This window comes from Fundulus heteroclitus, chromosome 1 (genome assembly GCF_011125445.2).
Source record: "Fundulus heteroclitus isolate FHET01 chromosome 1, MU-UCD_Fhet_4.1, whole genome shotgun sequence".
In the NCBI taxonomy this organism is placed as follows: domain Eukaryota; kingdom Metazoa; phylum Chordata; class Actinopteri; order Cyprinodontiformes; family Fundulidae; genus Fundulus; species Fundulus heteroclitus.
The window spans coordinates 37,698,760-37,718,995 of NC_046361.1; the positions used below are offsets into that span (position 1 = coordinate 37,698,760).

General features: G+C 41.4%; 1 protein-coding gene and 1 long non-coding RNA gene across 2 annotated transcripts; one reads left to right on the forward strand and one right to left on the reverse strand.

Annotated features, from left to right (window-relative positions):
• The first annotated feature begins 2,165 nt into the window (after window positions 1–2,165).
• On the forward strand, window positions 2,166–13,581 carry LOC105915848. The gene is made up of 4 exons (XR_001165023.3): window positions 2,166–2,474; window positions 9,423–9,523; window positions 12,490–12,600; window positions 13,199–13,581. It is a non-coding gene; the product is annotated as an uncharacterized LOC105915848 (long non-coding RNA).
• A 3,061-nt stretch (window positions 13,582–16,642) lies between these two features.
• Window positions 16,643–19,870, reverse strand: ppdpfb (pancreatic progenitor cell differentiation and proliferation factor b). Its single transcript, XM_012850092.2, has 5 exons — window positions 19,691–19,870; window positions 18,035–18,126; window positions 17,883–17,960; window positions 17,128–17,221; window positions 16,643–17,060 (listed from the first exon to the last, which is right to left on the reverse strand). The coding sequence occupies exons 2-5, from the start codon at window positions 18,087–18,089 to the stop codon at window positions 16,946–16,948; spliced, it is 342 nt and encodes a 113-aa protein (XP_012705546.1). The 5' UTR covers window positions 18,090–18,126; window positions 19,691–19,870; the 3' UTR covers window positions 16,643–16,945.
• Window positions 19,871–20,236: the final 366 nt, after the last annotated feature.

The following is a 20,236-nucleotide window of genomic DNA, read 5'->3' on the forward strand; positions in this document are numbered from 1 at the left end:
ATGCTTTTCCAGCCCTGGATTACATCTCTAAGATAAAGGATTTTTCTAAACTGGACTTTCAGTGCAAACAGGAGGTGTTTTGATGTGTTTTGACACCCTACATTGTTGCTGGTTCACATGTTTTGTCAGCAATCATTCTGTTAACAATCATCCCCCACAGGGACAGGAAAAAACCTGCTTGTACTGACTTTTCTTCAAATCATATCTCCCTCCATCCATGCTCTCTTCCTCCTACTGCCTACTTCCACTATAACTCATAATATCATCTGCAAATATGGTAATACGAGGGAACTCCTGCCTAAACTCATCTTTTAGCATGACCGCCATCAATGCAAACAAGACTGTGTTGTTTTGATGCATCGATTGGTGTGATGCAGAACTGTATGTGTGTTATATGCATTGCAGAGCAGAAACCTGCTGGAAAACAGCAATTTTGCTGAGTCAGGCCCGATTCCTTCTAATCTTTTCCTGTTTTGAAGAAAGAAAAGATCCATCCATCCATCCCCTGATATCTGGTCCAGCAAACTGGGTTTTCATGCCAAGCAGAAATACGACTTCACCTTAAAAAGTGATCTCTACAAGACTAAGAGAGTCATCTTCTGCAGGTAAGATACTTACAGTTTATACCTTCTGCACAAAACCCCATATTTTTTTAAATTGCAATTTTTTTCACTTTTTTGTCTGTTACTGGTTTAACTTCAGAGGAAGTTAGTTTTAAATAACACCATCACAGACTGTTGTGAATTATTTTGTCCATAAGCAATGTTTTAAAAGCAATGTAATGTTATTACATTCAAAGATGCTAGTCCAACTTATTAGAGATCACTTTTTGTCGACTGGGACAAGAAATTACAAAACGGATGATGTTATTTCTTTCCGTTAAAGAGACTCTAGTTACATTTCAGGAAGGAATCTCTTCAGCAGGGCCAAACAGAATGTCTCCTCCTACTGGACTTGTTTGGATTTCCTCTAAAGTTTTCGTCACCTTTATACAGCGTAACCTTTGCACAGACTTCAGCTTCTACTAGAGAAGAAAAACCACACAATTACCGCCGCAGGCCTGGACCGGCTTCCTGGCATACTATACTAAGGAAAGGGCTCACACTGTGTAAATAGTTCTAGTCGTGTAGCAAAGTGCCGCCTTTGAGTTGTCAGTAGAGACTTTTGTTTAACTGACAATAGATTCTTAATCCTGATCCTCACAACACAATGTCCTGCATGTTTTAGGTGTTTCCAGACAGCTGTCTTAAATAAACCGGCTTTTCCTGCAACTGATGGGATGCTGCACTGCAAAAACTGAGCTAAAAATAAATCCAATTTTCTTGAAATTAGTGCATTTATCCTTGATTTGAGCAGGTAAATAAGATTATCTGCCAATGGAGTGAGTGTTTTGACCCCTAAACTAAGATGATTAGATATACTGCACCAGAAATAAGATTATAGAGATAAGTTGTTCCTATTTTAAGTGCAAAATATCCCATTCCATTGCCAAACCATCTTATTTATGTGCTCAAATCAAGGACAAATACACTAATTTCAAGAATATTTGACTTATTTTTAGTTATTGCAGTGTGAGGAGGTAACGAAATAATTTGAAGGCGTGCTGGAGCCGATAAACATCTAAAATAAGAAACACTGTGAGCCCCAGGGATCAGAATCAAGATCCACTGTGCTGCAAAACATCAAATATTTGAGATGTAAGGAATTAAATCCTGTTTATTGAGATGCAAACTGACAACTTTACGCCTGCTTTCACCCTTCAACATTCTCGGTGCAGACTTAATATGTGTGTAAATGTATTGCAATCATTGTATTGACTGTCACAGTGTCGGTGGAGGAAAACGTTGGAATTAGAACCCAAACGGATCCCAAAGAGAGGCGTGTTGCCGCTGCTCTGACTTTCCTACCAGCTTTAAATCCATGATGTGTATACTTTACATACATTTAACTCACTCTCATGAACCAGCCAACAGATCAGCTTTTTATTGGACCGTGTGAGATTAAAGAAAAGCAAATTTCTCAGATTCTTGATTTATTTGTATTTTTGTTTTCATTTTCATTTTAACTCAAGAGGCACATGTTTAATTGGTTTTAATCTGGAGGTGTGGCCCATTTCTGGGACTGCATGTTTACTCCCTGCCCACATCCACGCCTGAGGAGCTCCGGTGTGAGAGATTCACCAAGAAGAGGCAGAGAGGGAAGAGACGAGAGGAAGAGGCCTGCCTCCAGATCCTGTCTGAGGCTGTGTTGTGTAGAGGGGAGGAGACACACCTCGCTGCTAGAAAAATATTACCCTGACAGCAAGAAACTGCCTTTGCTCAAGATACTGCATCATCCTCAGACTTCCCATCCACCTGCTGATCTGCTAATCTTCAAATTTCAGTTTCTGATCCATAATTTTGCTTTTACTGGACTCGTTTCATCCTGTCCTGCAGGATCCGAGAAAAGGTGCTGCATCTCAAATCTAACCAACGGTAGGAATTATGTTTCTATGCCGATGACACCGTCGCTTTTGCTCAGGTTAACTGCAGGAATTGACATAATGTTTCAGTGCTTTTAATTTAATAGTTATGGTCTGAGAATAACAACTTCTGAGATGTCAACAAAACCAGAGAAGCTATAAATGCTTTAAGTGTTTTTGCACCTCGACTTTTTGACTTTTACAGAAGACGTGAGCGGCTCCTGTTGCAAATACCTCGGCAACCACAGCTCTCCGCGTGGATCGCTGTATTAAAATAGAAGCAACACAACGCTGTAAATGATCAGCATGATGCAACAGGAGTAAAAAAAATGACAGAAACAAGCAGTCAAAGCAGCATCTCAGGTTCCACTATATCAGTTCTGAAGAAAATTTTAGCTTTTTCCACCTGCTTTAATATTTTACATTGATTGCCTTTTAATATGATTTAAAACAGCCAAAGTCTGTGTACTAAAGTGAAGATTAAAGGGTAGCTACACACAAATAAAAAATTTTAAAAGAGAAATAATCCTTTTGCATCATTTGTTTTACACATTTGCAAAATACTGTGTATAACTTAGAAGGTCTTTCAGAAACGATCGTGTTGTGGAGAGTTTTAATGGCTTTATGGACAGATTTTCTGTTGACAACATTGCGCTAATTTCTTATCTGTGAAGGGTTATCACAAGGTATAACTACTGCACTGAGAAAGAAAACATCCTTTCTATCTCAACCTTTTATTTTATTTTTTTGCTCCTCATGTGCAGCTGCTGCAGAATTTAGTAGAAATTGAGCAGAAATTTCCTATTTTTGAATCATATAAACAATAAAATGTGTGCGAGTGTTGCAGTGTTTACCTTCCAGGACTTTTCCTCCTGTATTCAAGAAGAAAGTCATCCCTGCATGTAAATATGAGAACTAATCATTGATATAGAAATATTGGATTAAATAATTTCTTATGGAAGTAGGATTTTAAAAATATGACAGTGCTGTATCTTTAGGACTAGGAAGTAATCGGCATGATGTTGTAGCTGGAAAAGAGGTGAATTAAAGACAAGTTTATACTTCTACCCACACTTTTGCACATGTAAATAGTTAATTTGTACTATTAAGTATTTTTTTTAATTTTGTAATTCTGTTTTTCCTTCTGTTATACATTCAATTAAATCTAAATTAATTCTTGCACAGGATTCCAGTGAAACTAGACCAGCAGAAATTGAAAAAACAAACTCAAAGGTCAGCGGGTTTATGACTTGTTTTTCTTGCCTAGCCTCCTCCTAAGACTTGATTGCTCTGCTGTTTGCTGACTGAGCAAATCTTCTTGGCATTTGTTTGATTGTATGAGATTAACTGGCTGTTGAATAAGGTTACAAGGAAGTAACTTTTTTTTTTTACTTTAGGGAAAGGAACTCCCTATATCTTCCCGTCAACACTGCAAAAACGGAACTAGAAATAAGTAAAATGTTCTTAAAATGAGTGTATTTGCCATTGATTTGAGCAGTTAAATAAGGTGATTTGCCAATGGAATAAGATTTTTGCACTTAAAATAAGAACAATTCATCGCCATCATCTTATTTCAAGTGAAGGATGTCTTATTATCTTATTTTAGGGGTCAAAATACTCACTCCATTGGCAGATAATCTTATTTACCTGCCCAAATCAAGGATAAATACACTAACTTTAAGAACATTTTACTTATTTTTAGATCAGTTTTTGCAGTGAAACATGAGGCAGTCTGTAACAAGCTTAATAAGCTTGACTTTTAACAACTAAAAGCAAGTATGAAGTACTTTTTATTCCCCTTAAAAACACATTCAATGAAATGAAATTAGATTTGTGGTGGTGCCAGAACTTCCACTTCTACATCAGAAAACACACGACAATCTGTTACATGCAGATGTGGCTGCATATGTTTCCATCCAGGACGGCAAAGGGAAGAAAAATAGTAGAAAAGCAGGGATGACCTGTGCAACCTGGTAGGACCGGGTTCTACTGTGTTTGGTTGCAAATACTGAAGATGGTTGCTGCTCCAAGTGGGGCAATTTAAGCATCTCATCCACTTTTACATGTCTTATTCCACATTGGAGATTCATCCATTGTCATTTGATCATTGTTTCAACGGTAAACTGTAGAGACCCAAATAATAAAAGGCTGACATGAGCTCCTTGTTTCACCTGGACTCACCTGGTGGGATAAGAGGAGGAGCTCAGAGCAGAGTCTGCTTCTCTGCGTTAAACTGGTGACAATGCTTTCTGAACCTTCCCAGGATGATGTTTTAGACAAGATGCAACAGAAACAAAAGAAATAATGTCGGAGGAGACGGAAAGGAGGATAGTGACAGATGACTGCTGACACCAGACAGCTGTGAGCTTTCTGCACACTCATGCCAGTGGAAAACCATCTATATTTGTCACAGCGACCTCTGATCTACTATCCCTTCAGACGCGGGACTCAAACCAGCCACTGTGTGTCTGTGGGGCGTAACTTCCTGCTGACTTTGTAACTTGAACAGGTCTGATCTGTTGGTAAAACATCACCACCACCACTCACAGGTGCTGGTGGAGCGCACGGTTATCTCCCAAACGGACCGTTGCTCAGTAGGAGAGAACTGAGCGCCAATAGTTATAAAGGGAGTAACATTTTTCCAGCTGATCCAGTCCTATTTTGAGATGCGCAACAAATAGAGACTGAGGTCGGAGAAAAAGTTGTTCCGCCAGGAGCGATCAGATAACTTCCACATTTATGGCCCAGCATAGAGTGGCTCCTTTCTGCCTCTTTAGTCCTCACTGATCGTAAAGTTCATGCAGTCAGCGTTTAGTGGACTGAAGCTGAGACTGAGACTCCTTTATGCATTTCCTGCTGCACGGTGTGAACAAATGAACAAAAGCTCAAACGGCGTCTGCAGCAGCTGTAGCCATGCACAACTGATGGACCGCGTCCAGAGAGGAGGACTTGGCCGACATGCCGGAGAGGACATCATCTGCATCGAGTTTTTATTTCAGCAGTCGACGGGAGATTTGTTTAACCTTGTCCAATAAGACGGGGGTGAAAACCAACATGTTTGGGTTAAGATCTAAGGAGATTTCTGAGCACAGCTCCAGAGTCTCTGTGTTGTGAACTTTGCTTCACTTTACAATGCTTGCCTTGTGTAAAGCTGCTCCATCACGCTGGAAAATCCACCGATCACAGTAACATTGTTCCTGTTGGAGGAGGTTTCCGTCCCACTCCTTCTTCACGAGGAGAAATGTGAGGAGGCAACGTCTGTGCAAGTCAACCTTTCAGCCTGAAGTTCTTGATGATCTAGAAAACATTTTCCTGTTTGTGAGGCAATTTCGATGCAGAAATAATAGATGCTGCTTTTCTTTGTTGTCTGAGCTTACATCCATCATGGACAACACCTTCCACCCCCTGCACCAGACTGTAGAGGAGCTGAGCAGCTCCTTTAGTGCCAGACTTAGACATATTGTCTGTAAAAAGGAGCGCTACCGCAGGTCATTCATCCCTGCTGCTATCAGACTTTACAATGCTGCAAATAACTGTAATAACTTGTGCAATAACTAATGTGCAATTATTATTTATTACCCTGTGCAATAGCCTGTGCAATAATCCTGTTAAATAAGTTACTTCAGCTGTTATAGTTATCTCACTACCTCACTGTTGTTATTTACCGGCTATCACTTTAATGTACAATGCCAAATCCATATGTATATAAGTCACCTTAATGTACATAAGTCATCTTAAATCTCTGCTTTCTCTCGATACACAGTATATATGTGGACACACTGTATATACCTCAAGCACCTTTTCCTCCTTTTGGCACCTTCTTTTGATTATTGAGCTGATGTGACACGTGAATTTCTCCACTGTGAGATCAATAAAGTCTATCTTATCTTATCTTGTCTTATCTTATCTTATCTTATCTTATCTTATCTTATCTTATCCTTGGATGACAAAGTTTCAGGCACATCTGTTGCTGTTTAATAATAATCTTTCACCGATGCTTTGACTGTACTGACTTGAGAATAGATATTCAGTTTTTTCAAAAAAAAAAATACAGTAGTAAGGTCATTTTTGACAGCTCATTAAATAGGTTTTCAGTTATAAAATCAAAATGAGATTAATTTGCACAACAATCTGACAACAATTTAAAAGTGCACCAAAATAAAACCTGCACAGCACACGTCAGCATCAATATCTCTGGGCAGGACGGTGAAGTCTGGTTTTTGTTAATCAGTCACTCCCAGCTGTTCGTTACTGGCAGGAGATGTTTGATCAGTTCTGGGGATGATCGATAAACAACAACTCAGACTGAGTCAACAGGAACATCCCACCTGCTGCTCCGCTGACTTTGACTTCTCCACAAAATGTTTTTGCCTCCGTTACCAGAAAAAGGTCGTTATCTAAAGCCAGCAGCGCTGCAAGGCTGGTCTGACTGGACCTGAACAAACACAGACCATGTGACTTGGTGACCCCTGCTCTTCACAGACATGCCCGCAAAGGTGTTTTCAGCGAGCCAGCAAGTAATTAAGCATAGCAATGAATGCACAACTGGAAGTATCATAAACACCTTGTTCTGTCCTCTTATGGGCGAGAGCTGAGGGAGTGGAGGAGTTTGGCTTTGGATGATGCTGAGTCATGCCTTCACCGCATGCTGACCTGTCCTAAGGGCATCAGATAGGGGGGAAATCTCTGAACAGCAAACATTGTTGTGACATAAACCCACACAGGAGCTAATAATAGCGGCAGGAGTGAGCAAACTATTCCTGTTTTAGCTGAAACTAATCGTTTCCTCTGTCTTTTATTTGTTTGGACCTTCAGCTCAGTCTTTGCCCTTCCTGCCCTCTGCAGGTTCGTCTTTCCTCCACATCAACATCCTTCGCCCTCTCTGACATTTTTCTGTGACCTCGGTGCTTCCAGCGTCGTTTTTTGTTGCAGTTCTGAGAAAACTAACAAGGGAGATATAAAATATATATATAGAAAACCCAAAAAGACCCGCTGTCTGTCAGTTCCTGCATTCATGCTCATTATAACGTATAAAACAGACTCAGACATGATTCAGGTTTGCACTCTAGACTTTATTTTGAGATCATTGGCATGAATGTCCACTTTATAACATTTATCCCACACAGTCGCCCTTATTTCCTGTTTATATGGTGTTTGGGTCAAACTGATGGCAGTTTTGTTACCATTTAGTGCTTTGTTCCACGTCATCCATGCAGCGACTGCCTGAAAACACCAGCAGGTCATGAGGAGAACATTATCTGGTGATGCTTTGCAGACCTTCTGCTGTAGCCGTCTTCATCTACTGCTTGTTCTAGTTTCTTTATTTTCCTTCACTCAGTTGCATTTAAATAATTAGTGTCCCTTCACAGAACTTGTTATGCCATATGCAGCTCCATCAACAGTGATGTGCTGCTCCTCCAGTAGCTGCAGGAGCAGCACTGGCCCAAACCAGGACCCTCCCAACTTTGTGTTCAACAGAGGAGCCACTCTGCTTTGGTTTCAGGCTCCTTGTGTTATTTTCCACTCTTTCCTTAGCCCATCATTCAGATCTCGGTCTCATCTAACCCTTTTCCAGAATTTTTCAGGTTCTTCTTCTTCCCAAACTGTAACAGAACCATCTTGTTTCTTTGTGGCTAACTTGAGAGTTTTACATTTTGTTGTCTGGGTTATAACACCTGCCTCCTAAAGACTGGCTCTGATCTCCAGGCATTTTACTTTATTTTAGTTTTTGGCCCCCCACAGAATACAACGCTGAGCCAACAAAGGAATCCCTGAAAGCTGAAATGGTTTCAGTGTAATTCAAATGTATCTGATACCTTCTTGTTCTGCCATTGTTTATGAATCAGACACTTTAAGCATTCATTTCCTGCAACAACAGACAAAATCTTGATGGAACTAAGATATCTGTAAATGAGGTTTAGGTCTGTCCCCCATGGAGTGAATTTAATTGCATTATTGTTGCAAGCAAAGAATGGAAATTAGAAAAAAAATGCAATCCAGAAATTAAAACTGTCATAATCGAAAATGTTTTTGAGAGTAACTTTGCTGTTTTCTCAGATTTTATGTCTTAAAAGTTAAATTTTTTTCTCATACAGGACTGTCTCAGAAAATTAGAATATTGTGATAAAGTTCTTTATTTTCTGTAATGCAATTAAAAAACATGAAATGTCATACATTCTGGATTCATTACAAATCAACTGAAATATCGCAAGCCTTTTATTGTTTTAATATCGCTGATTATGGCTTACAGCTTAAGAAACCCAAATATCCTATCTCAAAATATTAGAATATCGTGAAAAAGTATACTAGTAGGCTATTCAACTAATCACTTGAATAGCCTACAGAAAATAAAGAACTTTATCACAATATTCTAATTTTCTGAGACAGTCCTGTATTTTATTTTTTCAAATTTCTCTTTTTCAGATCGAGTTTTACGAAATGCATTGTTTAACGAAATGCGTTTTACAGATCACATTCTCTTCACTCCTGGGGGCGGGCTTCCTTTGGCATGAGGAGCGAAGAGACATTTCTATTGGTGTGGATCAACGTTAGCAACAACATTTTTATTGGTCAATGTGTGCATCAAGAACAACAAGTGAAGAGAATTTGATCTGTAAAACGCACCTCGAAAACAATGCATTTCGTAAATCTCGATCTGAAAAAGAGAAATTTGAAAAAATAAAATTTTGAAAAAAAAAATCTGAGAAAACAGCTACTCTCAAACCCTTTTTTGATTAAGAAGTTTCACAAAAATAATTTCTGGATAGTATTTTTTTCCCTAATTTCCATTTGTGAATCGTGTCTTGCTTGCAACAATAATGGCACAACATTCACTCCATATATTAAGTGGAAGTCACTGAAGCAGTAAAGTAAATCCTGTGAGTCTCCTGCGGGGACATCATCAGACAGCCATGAGGAGCGACCATCATTCCTGACCACTCTGTCTCTCCCCTGTCTTTAGGGTGCCGGCCCGGTAGGTCCAACAGTCTGCGAATGTCTGCAACAACATGACCAGCGTCAACTCTCCAGCCAGCCTGCTCGCTCGCAACCACTTCTACAGAAGTATGACGACACCCAGACACAAACACAGAGATCTGTTTTTAGGTCTGGAAGCTCTTGTTTGAGCTCCAGGTCCAAGAGATCTGAACATGAACATTCTTCATGCTTGAAGCTCAAACAGAGGTGGGATGTACCAAGTTACATACATTGCGTCTCGGCCTTTTGGTTTAACGGGTACTGGTGACCTGGTGATTGTGTCTTGGAAAGGCTGCAAGATGTTGGTTTCAAATCCTACAGACTGCCACCCTGGGTCCTTGAGCAATACCCATAGCCCCAGAACGCTCCCCAGGTGCAGCAAAGTGGCAGCCTACTGCTCCCTGAGGGATGGGTTAAATGCAGAGGACAAATTTCATTGCAATGTATGCTTTAATGACAATATAAAGATAATTGTTAGATTATAATTTACTTGAGTAAATTGGGGGAAAAGCGCGCCTCATGCAATGTAATTTTACTGCACCTTACATTTTGCTTCTACTGAGGTAATATTATTTTTAATTATCCCTGCACTTACAATTTCTGGCTGCTCCACATACCTTGAATTACTTCACTGAAAACAAACTAACATGTTTTAACCAAAAATGCACCAGAGAGATACACTTTAGAGTTAAAGTTAGACAGCAGGTTTGTTAGAACTGTTACTGTTAGTTTCCATCTTCTGGGCCATTTGGAAGCCAAGTAGTAAATATTGTCATTGGAACTACTTTGCAACATAATATAATATTTTATTATCTAAAGTACAAGAACCTGCACTATTCACTCAACATCAAAGCTAGCTTAATGTCAAAAAATTATTTTTCCAGAAGTTTCCCCAAGTCCCTTTTAGCATATCTGCGTAAGACTGTCTTCCCTGCCCTTCCGCTCTTTAGGGGGATCGCGTTTTAAAAATCTCCCAAATCCACTCCGGTCTTATTTCTTTCTCCTGAGTCCTTCCTCTTCTTCTCATAAACATGAATGCTGTTCACTTCTTGCGACTCTCAGCCATGTTCAAAGTTTAAGGTGAGAGCAGCGGAGCTACAATGAACGGCTAACACGATGCTAACCGCTAAGCTAACCACTAACCTAGCTGCTAAGCTAACCGGATACATAAACACTAGAAGTGCACAGCCAGCAAGCAGAAACTAACAAGGAACGAGTACGGACACTGGCATTACGTCAGCGTGTCAGAATGATTGGCATGTGGGACAACCAATAGATAAGGTGATAAACCCAGAACTTGAGGGACAGAGGGGGATGAGACCAGGAACATGGGTTGCTGTAGAGCAATCAATGGCATTTGGACTGAACAGATCGACCGGCTCCTTTAATCGGGACATAGTCCAGGAGTTGATACCCAGCAGGTCAGGGAGAAATAAAGAAGTCAGCACGAAGAAGAGTCGACACTGGGAGTCTTCACTTCTTTGGATACATTACATGTATTTTCTTACCTTGTGGTTTTAAACACAGGAAAAGTTTCAGTTTCTCAGTTTATGTTGGAAATATGTTGAACAGATTGAACAAAAAAAAGGTAATTAGTGTTACTGCCAATAGTTTTGGACCTAATTGTTCTCTGTTCTCCACACTCTAATGATGGGTCGGGTCTTCATGACAGCACTGTTGCCCTGCAGCATATAGGTCCTCGGTTCAAATCCTGGCCCTCTGCATGGAGTTAGCATATTCTCTCCGTGCATCTCCAGGTACTCTTGCTTTCTCCCACAATTCAGAGACTTTTGGTTAATCTCTCTAGATTGTCCTTTGGTGTGTATTGTTGTTTGTCTTCACATTGGGCTGTCAACCGGTCCAGGGTGTACCGCCATTCTGCGAGGATAAGCGGGTATAGACGATGGTTCTTTCAGTATGTCGGTGCACGCTGAGTCGCCATGAGAATATTGGTGTATTTTTGTCGAAGTTGCACTGTTGCAAACTGACTTTTGTTTCAGGATGAGCTTTAAATATGTAGCTTTTTAAAACACAAACAAACTCTGTTTCAGCAGTCATTTGAAGGGTGTGACATTCTCATTTTTTATTGCATCAAAACGTAACCAAGTGAAGAAAACCGGTGTCCTTCATGTAAACAATGCATCTGCAGTCACTGCATGTCTTCACACAATGCATTGTTTGTACTTTCTCTCCCGCACGCAGAATTTCCACAATACTAAAGCCTGGCCGCGTGCCCACAGCCCTCACGGCACGTACCGTCCTCCCCGGCACAGACAGAGAAACAAGAAATGCCGAAATACTCCTGACAGACGTCTGGCCGGCATCAAAACCTGCAGGGGAAAACTGGGGAAGATTTGGCCCAGAACCCAGAACAGGAGGAGATAGTTCTTTTAACTGTTGATGGAAAAATACAGGCGTGACTTTTTGAAACCAAACAAAGCAGACGAGGGTTGTTCTGAAATGTTGACGGACAGATAAAAGACGATGTTAATGGAGCCTATCGCTATATCTGTGTTATTTGTGTTGGTCGACTGAAATAAAAAAAACAACAAAACACTTTGAAGTCTGCAGCCACAACCTTTCCAAGGCAACGTGAAGGAAGCAACTAAGCAAAGACGTTTAAAACCTGTAAAGATTAAGGTGTGAAAGAGAAAGAAATGCTAAATGTGAAGGTTCGTTCAGGATTCAGAGTAGACGTGATATAACTGCAGCGAAGAACCGGGGCTTCCTGCTGCAGAGTACATTTCCACTGATGACGAGCAGCCGGCGGAGGGGATGAATGGGTTCACGGGAACCGGGCCAAGCCGGGAATGCCGGATATACGAGCTGAGATTAAAAAAAGTTTTGGCTCTGGTTTGGTTCACGCACCGCTCACTCCCCAGAGCACACAATCCCACGTGTACAGCGCGTGGGTGGGACGTCTCCTGGAAACTTTAGAGGCGGTAACACGAAGAGGCTGTGACAGAAACTACACAATCTGTCCCTACTGATAATAAAGTATATTAACGTGGAAGCATTGTAGAAGAATAACATGTTTGTTTGTTTTTTTTCAGGTTTGCCCTCAAGCCCAGAAGCGATGAGCCCAACCTTGAGCCGTCAGAACGACTCCAACATGCACAAACAGAACCAGGTCACCCTTTGGATCAGCATGGGAGCTCCTCCTGGTAAAACACACAAATCTGAAAAAATATTTTTTATTATTTTAAACTGACTTTAATTCCTCCTGCACAGCGTTTAGGGAAACCTGCCTGTCCAACTGTTCATGCATACATATGTACCGCTCAAAAAGTTCTTATTTGAATGTTTTTTGTCACTCACTTCAGAAAGTGAAGCTCATAATTACAAATAAGAGTGAAAAGTTTAAAGCCTTTATTCCTTGTGGTTTTTAGGATTGTAGATTACAGATGAGGAAAAAAACCCAAATATAAAATATAATGCCTCAGAAAAGTAGAATATTGTGAAAAGAAAGAAAGAAAGCATGGTAGGACAATACATACAAGCTCTACCTGTACGTACATACATACATATATATGTATGTACAGTACATATGTATGTATATATGTAAATATGTACGTGTGGGTGTGTGTGTATGCATGTACGTATTTATACATACATACATACAGATATATATATATATATATATATATATATATATATATATATATATATATATATATATATATATATATATATATATATATATGTCTGTCGTACTTAAAGTACTTTACCAGTCATGATAAACAAATCTACTGATCTCTTCAGGACTACCCCTTGCCATGGGAACCAAAGGACTATCGGTGGAGATTGTTCTGGGTCCGTCTCCCAGCACCAAACGCCGCAAACCCAGAGACCAACACGTCAAGTAGACAAAGCAGAAGCATCTGATTGGTTAACAGACTGACCATCATCTTTGATGCCCAGGAGTTCACAGAAAATACATAAACATGCAGGGAAACGGTGAACCTTTGCGGACAGAAGCCTGCTGATTGATTTCATTCGCTGAGTTAAATTTGAGGCCTTGTTCCTGAATCCTTTCAAACACCGAGTTCCCCAAAGTAAAGCATGCAACAAATGCAGGAATGAGAGTTTGTGTAACTATCCATCTATATGTTTGTCCCCGTCATAAATGTATTTTTTTAACTTTGCAATTTAGATTCTTCTCTTCCGCTATTCGTTCTTTCTGTGTTTCTACTAAAGATAATTCACCAAAAAGGAGCTTTATTTGCTGGAAAATACTTTAATACACAGTACTGGTGTCCAGTAACAACATCGGCTAGCTTCATTTCAGCGTCGCGCTGAAATCTGGAGCTCTACCCAGCCGAGTGGCAGCCGTAAAACAGGAACAGGTGAGCGTTGAAGCATCGTCTCCTTCTGTCTGCGGTGGTTTTCCCTCAGAGAAAAGCACGCCGTCACCAGCGCTTTGCCTCCAAGGGATCTCACAAGAAAGAAACTGCTGGTGAGAATAATGCCGCTGAAAGAGGTGCTGAGAGGTTCAGCCGCAGACAAGAAGGCGTCAGGGAACCCAAGACGCTCCATCAAGCTCCAGGGGCTGGGATCTACTGAGGAGGGCGCTTCAAAATGTCGCCACCAGTGCAGAGCTTGCTCTCCACTGGCAGCAGGTGGGTGGAAGTGCTCCTCCTGAAACGCTGGCTTGTGACGAGAGGTGAGAGGGGCTGCTTGTCCTCCAACCATCCAAAACGATTTAGGGATGATCTGTGGATGTTCCAGCCTGATGGGGCGTCGGGTGACAAGTTGCAGCGAAGTGACTCAGGAACAGAACGTGGACATTTTTGGACCTTATGGTCTGGAAACTACTCCGAGACCCCCTGGTCATTCCTCAGAAAGTAGGAAAACATGGGTTTCCATCAGTCATGATCTGGTCCAGAAGTTGATGTCATAAAAACAGAGGAGATGCTGGATTAAATTGCTGATGTACCCACTAATAAACATCTAAAACATTAACAGGATCTTCTTCTTTCCCACACAAGAGCACCATGTAGAAATGTTGGAGCCGTCTAATTTTTCCCATAATGTACTTCATAAACTGGACTAAAAGGGAACTTGACAACACGAGGCCGAGGTCTGGGTCTCTCCTTCACGTCGGCGATCTGTGACCCTCTGAGCAGCCGGTCAACTGGAAAAACTGCAGCGTGGAAGAACAAATAAGCTGCAGAGCAAAGAAAACTCTTTGCAAGCCATTCAGCTTCGTCGAGCAGAACGGCCGTTTTACAGCAGATCTGCTCTTTGTTTGTTTTTCCCTCGTTTCAATGAGACGGACAGAGGGACGGAGCGGCTGAATGGAGGACAGCGGTGCTTACATAAGCCCATTTCACACCCGTTTGTCAGGATCTGGTGCTCCGATCTGACGCTTATCTGCAGGTCAGAATGATTTCAGCTTAAGATAATAAACAGATTGTTATTTTGGAGCAGGAATCATTGAAGACTTTCCTGCTAAAATGAAATAAAACAGTGTAAAGGTCAGTTAAAGGCTGCCTCACTTCAGAATATATAATATATTGTTACAAACTTGATTTCACATTTTGCATTATGTTGGACACCACACAGTGGCAAACAGGCCAGAAATCCAATAAATATAGAAACAATTGCTAAAGTGTACAACAGTAATATTCAGCGAATTAGAATATATGTTCTGATGACACTTGTTTGTCAAATAAATAAAAAAAGACAGCCTTTAAGCAGGTATTAAACATTAAACCCACATTTCTTAGATGTTATGTTTCATTAGATGTGAGAGGAAAATCAAAATTTACAGAAATAAAGGTTTTTAAAACATCAGTCATGGTGTAATGTATCTATATTCTGTGTTTTAGGTTGGGAAATTAAGTTAGAAAATTCCTGAAAAGTTAATTGAACATTGACTTTAAATTTGTCAGAACTGCATGACCTCGACGTCATAAGTTAATTTATTCAATCATTTCAAGGCTCTTTTGTTGCAGCGATCCACGTGGCTTGTAAAAGACCCATCCGATTGGTTAACCTGCACAGGAAGTCCTCCTGACCCCGCCCACCGCCTTTAACTGGGTCAAATAAATTCAGGAAGTTGCGCGTGTGAAATGATTGCACATGCTTTAAAAAAAAAGAAAATATTCAGTCATATTTTATTAATAGATTATTTCATTTTAGCTTTAATTAAATGACCCCTCCTGCTATTGTCTTCAGCCAATCAGGCCAGGTGGGATATATACTCTATATTTGATGTGTAAAGGGGCAACATGGAGCCTGAACAATTTATAAAGTTCAGCAGGTTTTTACAATCCGTCATTAGTATTACAAGTAGCAGAAGTCAGTATTTCCTACAAAAGCCAACCAGAAGAATGTGATCATTATCTATGCGACCCACTTCTATCACTATGCACAGAGAAGTCCAGAAAGTAATCCAGTTCCTGACGGATCTACTCAGACTGACACCCAGACTGCTGGCTGTAGACACTGGATGAATGGAGGTCTGCTTCTGATCCAAGCCAGCCGTCCGAAACCTGGCTTCATCTCCACATTTATGAGATGCTGTTATTTGATAAAATAAATAAAAATCATCTATTCTTGGCATGTCTTTAGGACTGATTTCAGACTAGCTTGTTTTTTTTCCCCCTCTTTGCCATTATTGCGTTCAACTCTTTGCCACGGTCACACCCACGTTTCCCCACCGTGGGACAATAAACAATAATCTCAGTTTGGGCTGTTAGAGGAATCCAAGCAGGTCTAATGTGAAAAGCATGCTGGGAGTTTGGTACAAATGAAACATTTGGTTACAAAGTTACTTAAATAACCATGCACAACCACAACACATGAACTGGAAGGTTCTGGAGACCGGGTCATCTCAGTTTGTTTCCGAGCCAGCGGAGCTGCAGGATCTCTTCCTTCCGACCCGGTGGGCCTTCAGAACCACAGTTCTAGAACTGAGTCAGAGTCCGGCAGCAGAAAGAGCGGCTTCTCCATTGTTTACGTCGTTCCTGGAATAACCCTGGACCAAAACCAGCAGCTGCAGCTAAGGAACGCTCCACTCCTGGTTCTGCTGTCAGACTGTCTCCATCTTTAGAGTTGACTAAATGTCTACCATGTAAAACAAAAACACTTGTAACCTGAAATCATAGACGGCAGCATCTCTGATCATAGTTTCTGATCTGATGCAGAGCCCCCCCCCCCATCCTGCAGTTCTAGAGGAGCCACAAGGACGCCACCAGTGCATTAGGCTGCAACAGACTACTTTATTGCATCAGCAACATTACAGGGAGACGGTAATGGCAACACAAACATGTGAAAGTAGGAACAGTGTCAATGGAACAATGTAACAGATGCTAGGGAACACAAGTTTCAATTTTTTTCTTCATTTTTAGTCATTAAAAAAGTTACAAAACATGAAAAAAAACGACGCAGCCTTTACTAGAATGAATATATTAAAAAAAAAGGTTGTAAACGGGACGATCTCCGTCGCCTAGCGTTGGTCGTTGGTTCGGTTCTCCCGGGGTGCGGCGCAGGCTGCAGTGAGGATCACGAGGAGGCGGGGCTCCCCGCGTCGCTGCTCTCGCTCGCCTGCCGCTGCATCACCATCTCCTTGGCGATGCAGGTGATCTGTCCGTTGGTCACCGCACCCGAGACCCCCGCCCTGCCGGAGACAGCGGGGTCAGAGAAGTGTGCAGACACACAGCGGCCATCTTCATGCTCACACTTACTTCTGCTGCGCCTCCTCGGTCAGCGGCGTCATCCCCGGCTGCTTCCCAAAGAAGAAACTGGACCACCAGTGGCCCGAATCCTGCTTGGGGAGACCTGGGGAGACAGAACAACAGCTGACGCAACGTCCCACAGGCAAAGAACGGCGCCACGCCCACCACTGGTGACCTACTTTCCTGTGGTGGGAAGTGAGTAAAATGTCAACCGTCCCTAAACCAGCTGCAGAACTTCCCACCCCCAGCAGGACGACTGATGAGGTCACGCCTCGCTGCTGCTCAGACTCAACCCAGGATTGCTAAACGAGAGCTGTGGCTTACTGCCACGACCGGATGGGTGTGGCAGGTCTAAGAAATCTTGCTCCTCACAGAAAAAAAAAAAAAAAGCTGATACGGCCCAACGACCCAATCCTCTGACTGTGGCAACAGCAGCACCACCCACACACTGGTGCAACAATTAGACTAGTTTATCTGTATTAAACTGTTCAGCAACAAGACGGAACATCCTACATCACAGAACTGAGGCATAGGTCGGGTTCTGGTACAGAACTTTGGTGTGGCTGCAGGTTAAAATGGGTTCTGTTGGGCGTCATCAACAGTCAGTATCTTACCTGCTGTCAAAAGCTCTCTGAAAATAAAGTATCTGAGGCTGCTTATTCTAGGCTTAACTATGCAACACAGGACCAGATTTGAATTTATAGAAAACAGCTTTACCAATACTGGACAAATCAGCGTCTGCTTTTTCTTTATAAGATATTTACCTGGATGGTGAGGGATGACCTCCCCACTGTACTCCGAACTGCCACAAGAGCTGCTACTGGATGTAGAGCCGATGCGCCCTGCAGGCAGAAGGCGACGAGGGGTTAAGTTTTAGACAAAAACACAGAGAAACCCACCAGAGACAGAGACTCACTACGGTAGTAGTCAGTGGTCGCCACGAGGGAACCGCCTGCTGGAATGGCTGCCATTTTTTAGTAGTTGGTCACTGATGGAATTGATGGAAACCTGAAGAACAAAAAAAATCCCCGACTGTTACTGAAAGCACCAAATGTGAGCGCAACAAAGATGGCTGCTTTATTTAAACTGTTCTTTCAATAGAACTACAGGAAAGTAATTTGAACAAACTTCTTGCCAACCATGAGATAAACATTGTACCAATAACCATCTGAAAGAGCACTGCATTTGAAACCCTGTTGGTTGTTAATGTCTACAAAAAAAGAAATAAACACTAGTTAGCAGTTTTGATCAGGTTTCTGTAAGTTTTAACTTACATTTGAGGTGATTGTGACTTAAATTTACTAGAACATTATTATTACATTGCGTAATGATGGGTTTAGATTTTACCATTTATCCCCTTTATCCCGCAGTCAGAAACACAGATCATGCAATATAAATACAGTGGCAGCTCAGGCACCTCATAAAGAGTAATAAAAATAAATATAATTGTAGCAATGAATAAAGAAACATACAAATTTAAGCCTCGAATACAAATTAAACTCTGGGGAAAATGAGGACTACGGTCTAAATTTAATTAATAAAAGGTTTGTCTAAGAAGCCTAGCAGAAACCTTGAAAAATAATCGCAGTTCTTTATGTAATATTCACATAAAAACCTCAACAAAAAGAGCAACGTTTTTGTTTCCTACTGGAAACAAAAACTGGATTCTGTCAAAATGTATTTTGACTGGATTCTGTCAAAATACAAGATTAATAATACATTTTATTGTATTTTTTCCCCCCTTCAGTGACCTTGACCACCTTAAAAAAGAAGCCTTCATATAAAATGTAACACAATAACAAAGATGAACTCCAAAAACAATTATTAATATCAGATTGAGATTAGACATAACAAAAATTAAGATTACATTACACAATTTAGCTCCAACATCAAATAACGGTCTGATTATGGCACTCAAAGATGAAAAGAATAGATAATATCATGTTTAGTGCAAAGAATGAACAATAGGAAGCAATGATTTTGTACTGGACCCAATCAGAACCGACTAAGCATCGCAATCAACCAATGGCTGATCTGTTTTGACAGAAAACACTCCAAAGCCTCGTTGTTATGGTGATGACGTCACCGGGCCACCGATCTGCAGTGGGCTGTTTACATTACAACCGTCACTGCGCCAAACCCCACGTCTTTACATGCATTGCAGAGGAGCCCAGCCGGTTCGGACCGGTTCTGGACGACAAAATGCACCCCGCTCACAGAAGAAAAAGGGGTGGGGGGAGACTTCCCGCTTCGCTTTGAGGACATTTTGTGTCCGAAACAACAACGACGGTGCCTAAAAACTGCGGTGACCATTTTGTCAGTTGGTTTCCACGTCGCCAGGCTGGACGCGACCGTTAACAGTTGGGGAACTGATAACCGGTTCTACGAGCTACCAACTCGTCCCTTCACCCAGTTTCTAACCCAAAACAAAAAGATAAAAATTAAAAATGAAAAAGCATCGCTCCTAGCAGCTAGCCTTTAGCTCGCTTCGCCAAACAGCACAAAAAAAAAATACCCCCACCTCTTGGGTTTCCACCATTTTCTGACCCAACACTGTGACCGGGGAACTCACCTTTACTAACCCAGACGATGTGCCGATGTTCAGCAGCACTCAATTCAACTCAGCCGGTGAGGATGGGGGGTGGGGGAGCAAACGCTAGGCGACGGGGCCCATTTGAAAAAAGGTTTTGGGTAAATGTAACCCTCCAAGGTCCGTTAGGATGTCAACGCTGCTTCTCTCTGGAGTCAACGGGGGCGCTGCTCGCGATTTTATACGGCGGGGTTGTTACGTCATCAAAAGGAGGCGTGGTCGCGCAGGAAAGAATTCTCCCCTTTTCACCACGGGTCCACAAATGGTAAAAAGTAATTATCACGTCTGTGCTCTTATAAAGTGTGTGGACAGTGGATTTTTTCAGCGTTCCTATTCGATTTTGGGTTTATTTAGGGTTCCTTTATAAATAGGCCTCCTAATTTTAATGTGTGGCACAGTACAAATGAGTTTATAAGTTTTTCACCTTTCCATATAACTTCATGCTGCTTTCTAATTGGTTTTACGGTAAGAGCTTATCCTCCGCGCCCTGAGGTGAATGAGCACTTTCTGTGTCATCCATTCACATTA

Excerpts from the sequence above, each read along its gene's own strand:
- ppdpfb (XM_012850092.2), bottom strand. The coding sequence starts at position 18,089 with ATGGCAGCCATTCCAGCAGGCGGTTCCCTCGTGGCGACCACTGACTAC. Across the intron at positions 17,961-18,034 it reads GACCACTGACTACTACCGTA|GGCGCATCGGCTCTACATCC; the intron begins GTGAGTCTCTGT and ends TTCTGCCTGCAG. Across the intron at positions 17,222-17,882 it reads GGTCATCCCTCACCATCCAG|GTCTCCCCAAGCAGGATTCG; the intron begins GTAAATATCTTA and ends CTGTCTCCCCAG.